Here is a 7,855-nt window from a genome sequence, read left to right on the forward strand (position 1 = left end):
AATCTTATCGAAACCTGAAGACTTTTTATTGTTTAATTTGGAAAATATTTTTTTTGAACGATGTGAAATTTGTAAAATAGTCGAGGTTATCCTCTGGTTGTTTCGGGTTGTTTGACCTGTTTTCATTCGAAAATACGGAAATTGTTTTATGTTCGCGAAAATTTAGGATCATTTCGTTTTCCAGTTTATTAGTCTCGTTTAGAATAATTCTGTTTAAACCTTCGCGCCCTTCGTTGTCATTCTGCTTGTAGATTCTTGCGAAATGTGCACCTATCACGTTAAGTTTCTGCGCTGGGTTTACAATGACGAAATTTCCTTCGTTCTTACCTGTCGTGTTTAGGTCTATGTCAGCGTCTTCTAGTAAATAGTCTTTATTTTGTGGAATTTTTATTGTTGGTGTGGAGAGAGTTTCTTTGGTTCGGAATATGTGGTTTACTTGCGGAAACATATTTGCTGGGTCATTCGTGAGAATATTTTTTATTTTTATTATTAGAGTACTTATTGATAGAGTTGGAGAATTCTTGTTTTAACTGTACTTTAATGCAGTTTAATAGGCATTTTAGGTATTTTAATTCGTAACGTTCTTCGTGGGTGTAGTTGCGGCGGATTTTGTTAGTTCATGTTAATATATAGCTTTTCCTTTTCTGCATTTTTATTATTTTTTCGTTAATATAAGCTTCGCATGAGTTTTCTTACGTTATTTTGGGCATGATTTTGTTTATTGCGTTTAGAACATGGAAGTCTATTTTGTCTAAGAAATTATCTATTTCGTTGATCGATGAATTAATGTTATTATGAATACTCAATTCGCAATTCTTGGAAAGTTCATCTTGCAACCCTTCCCAGTTTGTTTTTTTATAGTTAAGTTTTTCATCGGTTTTCTGCATTTCTAGTTCTAGATAGTTATGATTTTGCCAGCCTATTTCTATAAGTAAAGCATTGTGGTCACTGTCATATTCAATCGATTCTAGTGTTTTATTTGGGAGCAAGTTTAGTATGTTAATACTTGCGTTTGCTAAACACAAGTCTAGGTATTAGTTGCTGCTAGGAAAAGATGGGAGTTCTGTGCCGTATAAACTGATTTTATAACGAATGTCGTTACTATCGATCCGTGATCTTAGTAAGTTACCTTTTGTATTGTTAGAGTCATTTTTCCAGCTAGTATGTCTCGCGTTGAGATCTCCGGCTGTGATGTAATAGTTTTCCGATTTCTCGAGTTTTAGTGTTTGAAATATATTATTCAGTTGATTTTTAAAATCTGAGTTATTTATCTGGGTACTAATGCGGCTATAACGAATAGGTTCTCTTTATTATTAATTTGCAAGTGTATAATTGTTGATTCTACTGCGTTATTTTCCGAAGTTTAGTTTAAGATTATTTGGTTGTATTTTATTGGCATTTTTATTAAGATTGCTGTCCCGCCGCCTTGCGTGGCATTTGGCCTATCGGATCTAATTATGTTGTAGTTCTCAAATTGGATTTTGTGTGTTTTATTAATTTTTGCTTCAGATAGGAGTAAAATATCTGATTTTTCTTTTTTGATGAGATTTACTAAGCTGGCTCTCCTTTAGTTTGTGATAATTGAGTTTACATTAATAGTTACTATTTTTAATGATTTTCTGATTAACGATATTCTGTTATTTTCGTTGTGCTTATTCTCGTTCCTGGAGGCCATTTTATCTTTTTGGCTAGTCAATTTGAAGGGCATCAAAGAAAATATCTAATCTTTCTTCATTTTCTCTAGATCTTTGCTCCATGGATATGATAGCGTTTTTTATGTCGTTTATCGAGTTAAGTATGGTACTTAGGATTTCGGTGGGGTTATTGAACGCGTTGTTTGGTTTAGTAGTGGTATTTTCATTTTCGTTGACGTTTGAATTTTTGACTATCGATGAAAATGAAATGTTTGGGTCAACTTTTTTGGCTATTTTTATAATCTTGTTGTCTACTTTCTGTTTGTTGTTTTCGATTTTTTGTTTCAGTCTTTCCTTTAATATGGTAAACATTGGGCATCCCCTATATGATGCGGAGTGCCCGTATGTTTTGCATTTGACGCAGTATGTTTTTTCCTTTTCTATTTCAGCTGTCTTTGGAATCTTGCACATTCCTGGTTCGTGGGGTTCGTTGCATTTGACGCAACGATAATCCATGGAACAGTTTCGTGCCGTGTGACCTATCATTTGACATTTATGACACTGAGTAATTTCTTTTTTTTTTAACTTTTCCCATTTAATTACCTGGTGGTGGATGTATTTTATTTTGACAACGTTATTTGCATTACTATTTGGTGATATCTGTGTTAGAAATATTGGAAGAGAAGCATTCTTCAATTGAGTTCTTCGTCTTGAATTGGGAAACTTTTAAGAAATGAACGTCAGGAATGTTTTGCTTCTGTAATTCTTTTAGAATTTCTTCGTTGCTGTAGATGTTGTTCAGTCCCTTTATTAATAGCGTTTGTGGTTTCTCAGTTTTTTGAATGTAGGTGTAAAACATAGTGTTAACTTCCTGAAGGAAGGCTTTGGCCCTGTAAAGATCAATTAATTTTTCTAAGTATAACATATGTTTACCATTATGTACCCGTATTATGTGGAAATCCTTTATCTTGTGTATTTCTTCGATTAGTTTCGCCGTTTCCCTTGGGTCTTAGCGCAAGATGTTTATTGGGGATGGTTTGGATTTTGTTTTCGCTAGTGCTGCGTCGCTGTTAACCTGCTGCCCTATTCTGTTCAAGGCTCTGCCCATGGCTTGGCTCGTGTCAGTTTTTCCCTGAGACTGTCTTCCTGGGTCACTTTGCTCTTTTGTTATTCCTGTTATTCCTGACTTGTTTGTGTTCTTCGACTGTTCTACGTTCTTATTTCGGAGTGCACCGGTCTTGTAGCCCCTTCGATTTCGTTCTTTTACATTTTTCTCTTTTACGAATTGTAGTAGGCTACCTGCACTCTTTTCGGGATTCTCTAGTTCTGCCAGTAAGCCGAATTTATTGGTTGAAGCCAAGTTGTGCTCTAGAGCTTCTTTTCCTAATTTTAGTGGTGAGTTTTCAACAATCTCCATTTCATTGCTTTTGTTTATCGCTGTATTTACAGATGATTTTCTTGAAGCTTCTGCCTTGATAGAATCTATTAAGTTGGGCATTGGGTTGATCTTTTGCGATTTTTTGATTCGGGGTTTGAATTCTTTTCTTCCAAATCTGTATTTCTGTGACAGTAATATTGCTCTCGACTTTGGGCTCTCTTGGCTCATAATGTCTTATTTTTTCTTCTCTTTCTTTTTTCGATATTATCGTTACGCGGACGGAGAGTGGGTTAAGTGCTATTTTATGGTTGCCTCTTTTTTTTCTTCATTTTCTATATTCTCCTCTTCGCTATTACACTCTTTTTTTTCAATTTTTTGTACGTGATACTGATTGTGGTTCAGCACAATAAAATATACTAGTTTTTTTTTGGTTTTCACTTCGCTTTGACTTCGTTTAATAAGGGTACCGGATTTGGGAGGTCCTTAAGCTTGTACACTACGACTGAGGTACTTCCGATGCGTACGGCAATCAAAGCTGAACTGACGAGAACCAGTGCTTTCTTCGTGGTATGGTCGTTGACAAAATTAATTATATTGCTTGCAGTTGAAATTGAATTGGAATACTATAAGAACTGTCATATTTACTCACTACGTGATAGCAATAAACCGATAATTTACGGTGCGAATACAAAGAGAAGGAATACAACGTCATATTGATAAACATAATGATCATCGTAGAAGAAAGAAAAGAAAGAAAAGGAATCATAGATGAAAAAAGTAAATACTTCTCGAACAGTGCACAGAAATAGAACAGAAGACTAATGAACAAAAACGAAACAATAACCAAAATTGACGTCAATGCATTGCTAGGATAAATTATCTGCAGTCAGGCTCGTAGCGACTTCGAAACCGGGATACTTTCCCATTCGGTCATTATAATTTGATAAATATATTTTTGGTTTAAACTTGAAACTTCTACAGAAGATGTGGATCAAATGATTTCAAGGATATGTAATCCAAATACGCTTGTCACATACATATTTACAACGAAAATGTAATTGAACATTGTATATAATTTTGTATATTTTTGTCTTATATAGTATATAGGTAACATTTTCAATGTCTTACTATTCATAGAAAATTTGAAGATATAATGATTTGTGAAAGCGAAAATATGTTCTTACAAAATAGAGAAGTAACAAAAAGACGAATCCTTAATGCAAAACGCGATCGACTTTCATTAAAAAGTAATGAACATGTCAAATACCAATTCAAAGAATAAAAAAAAACACCACTGACAACAGTCAACATTACAACATAAACAACTAATTCGACGTGCACTTATGCTTTCGTACGTGACTTTCACCAGCGAGAAAGTTATTTGAGGCATATGCTGCCTAGCGGCAAATCTGAAAACTATACCATTCCAGTATATTCAGATGTACTATGTATTCTTCCATTTTTCCCCACAAATCAAGTCAATACAGAATCAAATCAAAATCAAAAATACAGTACAATATTAGCGACTTCGTATAGTATCATATCAACTACATAGAGGTCAATAAGCTTGTCTTACATAGCCTGAAACGAAAAAAAGAAAGAAAAACAGAATAGAATATTACTTAAAGCGAAAATTTTATAGTGTCTCTTTACTTCGCATCCTACTTTTTCCCACTCTAGCAATTCATTCGTATGCACTTGATAAACAAGACAATACATGATGACACTACATTACGGTGCGGTCACCAGTTACGATGATATTTTAATTTTGAGTCACTATTACTATAATGATTGTCACAGTAGACTCCGAGTACGAGTAGACCCAGAATGTTTATAGAAATGTATATATTAATAGAAAATATTTAGACAAAGTAACGGGACCTGGACAGAAATGTGTTCTACGATTAGGGAATTCTAAAAATACGTTTTTAGTCTGTTTCTTTTATGTAATGCATATATTTCTATGTTTTATGTTAAAAAAACATATGAAATACATAAGATGTATATTTCGTTAAGTAACTATTGTATCGTAACTGTATAGCAACGAATCATAAGTATGAAATTTGTGGTAATTATACACATTTAAAATTGTATATCTCATCTATTTATTAGACGTAATAGCTTGTATTTAAAAATAAAATACATAGCTCGGTGTTGGTTACTTCCGTCGAATTATATGGCCATGTGTTCAGGTTTTAATAAAAGATACTAAATAATGTAGACTAAGTATATTTGTATTAACATCGCACACGTTAAGGTAATTACGGACTCTGCTTTATCGGCATGCATTCGTTGAATTTACACACTGGAACAACTTCAATAAACACAGAGGCTATAGATCGTACGGAGAAAGCAGTGTTTGTTTAAGTGCTTTTCAATAAGGTAAGGTAAGATATATAGACAAATTTTGTCATGTAAAGTAATTTTTATAGATGAAAATTGTCAAAGAACACCATCCCGTATGGAAATAAATAATGCATGTGCTTTATTGTATTTTGAATTACAATACATTACAATATATCACAATAATTGCAACAAATATTGTTAACGTTTAATTTATTTTTGTATTAATACATTCTTTAGGTTTTTTTTTATATATGTAAATTGCATAAATATTCGCAGTCTAGTAATTATGAGAAGAGTTTTTATTTGAACAGCGCCACCCCACATATAGATCTATACTGCATCGAGGAAACAGTCAGCCTATCAGTCTCAGAAGCAGGACCGAGTGACGCAATGGGTCCTCACAGAGCTTATAAAACCCTGGCTCAAGGATTTGACGGAACACTCTAATCTCGCAAGACTCAAGCCTCCGCGCATTTGTACAGAATAAGATATAATTCAAGTTTAAAGTCAAATCTTTATAAAACTCGATCGTTTTACCACATAATTAATCATATTATTATTATTTATACAGAATTTGTTCTAATCATATGTAATAATTAAAATATTCTTTTAAAGTTTTTCACTCCAATTCATGTGAATTTCACAAGAGCTCCATCGCGTGAAGTAAATGCGGGCGCGGCTATCTTGCACTCACAAGTCAGTCAGTCGTAAGATATTGTGTTTCAAATTTCGACACTCCGGCTCCGCCGTTCGGCTCCTTCGCTGACAATTCGTGCGCATGGGTTTGGCACGGCTTTTTCCGAGTTTCAGAGTAGTGCAAGGGGTTAAATAGGGCTACAAGGGTGGGAGTAGATCAGTTTTGTAAAAAAACCGCCAATCGGTTTCAAGCGGTCGCCGACAGACAGATGGCGGCGGCTTTGTACTCGCGATAAAGCGAGAAGTATTGACAGAGGGAGACCTTCGCACGTGTATCTTGAGCTCAGTTCGTAAAATACTCTCGACATAATAAAAGATCGATGAGTGAAGAATAAACTTTCTTTAATTTTAATCCGAGTTCCATCGATCCCCGGAACCACACCTTCTACAGTTTTAAATCAGAAGTCTTACAGTAAATATCAGTCATTATGAACGTTGTCAGTTGCGAGTCGCAGTAATCAGTCTTAGAAGTCTGTTGCGTTCCGAACACTGCAACTCGCACGGTGACAGTTTCATGGGGTTGCAAGGCCCGTTTACGTGGATGCGATAATGTTGCTGGGATGCGGCCAACTCTAAATTAATAGAGCTAGCCCTTGTTAGAGTCGAACTAAAGAGTTCCGATGGGTAACTGTCTCTCGCGCTGAGTTGATTGTCGTGGATCTTGAACTCTGGTCGTGACGTTTGTCTTGTCTTCTTGGTTTTTAGGAGACTCTTGGTGACTGCTGTCTTGGTGGTTTTATAAGTTTTGCATGTCCACTGATTGTCTGGAGCGAAATGCAAGTGGTGGGTGCGCATCCTTCGATTGACTATTAATAAAATAGCGGCCATGGGCGGGGGGGGGGGGGGACAATACTATTCTAGTCGATCCTTCCCCAAATACGATCCTAAAAGGGGACAGCTCGTCTGGAGTTAAAGTGAATCGACGACGGGTATTATTGTAAAAATTGTGAAATGTCGAAAGTGTCAAGTGCAGTGAAGGTTGTTCTGCAAAAGTTGCGTGGCGAATTTCGAAAAAAAAAAGAAAAGAACGATAAGCGCTTAGATTTCCGGTTATACAATGGAAGCTGGAAGAAACGAAATGTTCGAAGAGCGTGGTATGGCGATGCAAGAGGATGACGATATTTTCTAGCAAATCGTGGTGGACCGCGCAAAGGAAAAGTCGAAACGCGTAAGAAGAAAAACGATCGATACACTCACAGAAGAGAGAATAATGCGAATGAAAGTGGAAAAACTGAAACGAGAATTAAGAAACGTAAATTTGGAAACCATGGAAAAGAAAGAAAAATTGAGGAGTATTCTCCTTAATACCTAGGAGCACATTCTTAACCTAACTTAACCTAATAGCATAACCTAACCTAACCGTGTTAAAGGTAATACAGAAGAAGATGCCTCTTGTCATCTCTTAAAACCTTTTCCTATTACGTCATTATATACAAACTCCGAACCTAAGACAAGTTATCCTGCAAGAGATATACTAGTGTCGCCATCTCCTAAGAAACCACAAAACACAAACATTTACATACATCCACAGACGCGCGCAGGCAGAGCTTATATGAACACGGTTCATCTTAGGCGAGACACAATTGTATTCGCAAGAGAGCCAGAATAAAGAACTAAGAAACCATATTAGCCGAAAGTCGTCTAATAATTATATCTCTCACATAGTTTAACACATCCGAAACAAACCAGTCCATAGATAGTCAATCTTACAATCCACGGTGTGTGTATATCAGTACAACTCCGCAGTGTTATACCTTTGCGAGACCTTCCATACCTATACGTAGTTATCCGCGTTAGCTTA

At 35.6% G+C, this 7,855-nt stretch overlaps 1 protein-coding gene across 1 annotated transcript; it reads right to left on the minus strand.

Moving 5' to 3' along the window:
• Positions 1 to 1,688: 1,688 nt before the first annotated feature.
• LOC108550837 (nucleic-acid-binding protein from mobile element jockey-like) lies at positions 1,689 to 3,240 on the minus strand. The gene is made up of 3 exons (XM_017904732.1): positions 2,714 to 3,240; positions 2,374 to 2,524; positions 1,689 to 2,294 (listed from the first exon to the last, which is right to left on the minus strand). Exons 1-3 carry the CDS (start codon positions 3,238 to 3,240, stop codon positions 1,689 to 1,691), a joined length of 1,284 nt encoding a protein of 427 aa, XP_017760221.1.
• Between the last annotated feature and the right edge of the window lie 4,615 nt (positions 3,241 to 7,855).

The sequence above is a fragment of the Eufriesea mexicana genome, unplaced genomic scaffold (assembly GCF_001483705.2).
Source record: "Eufriesea mexicana isolate 0111107269 unplaced genomic scaffold, ASM148370v2 scaffold3100, whole genome shotgun sequence".
Lineage (NCBI taxonomy): Eukaryota > Metazoa > Arthropoda > Insecta > Hymenoptera > Apidae > Eufriesea > Eufriesea mexicana.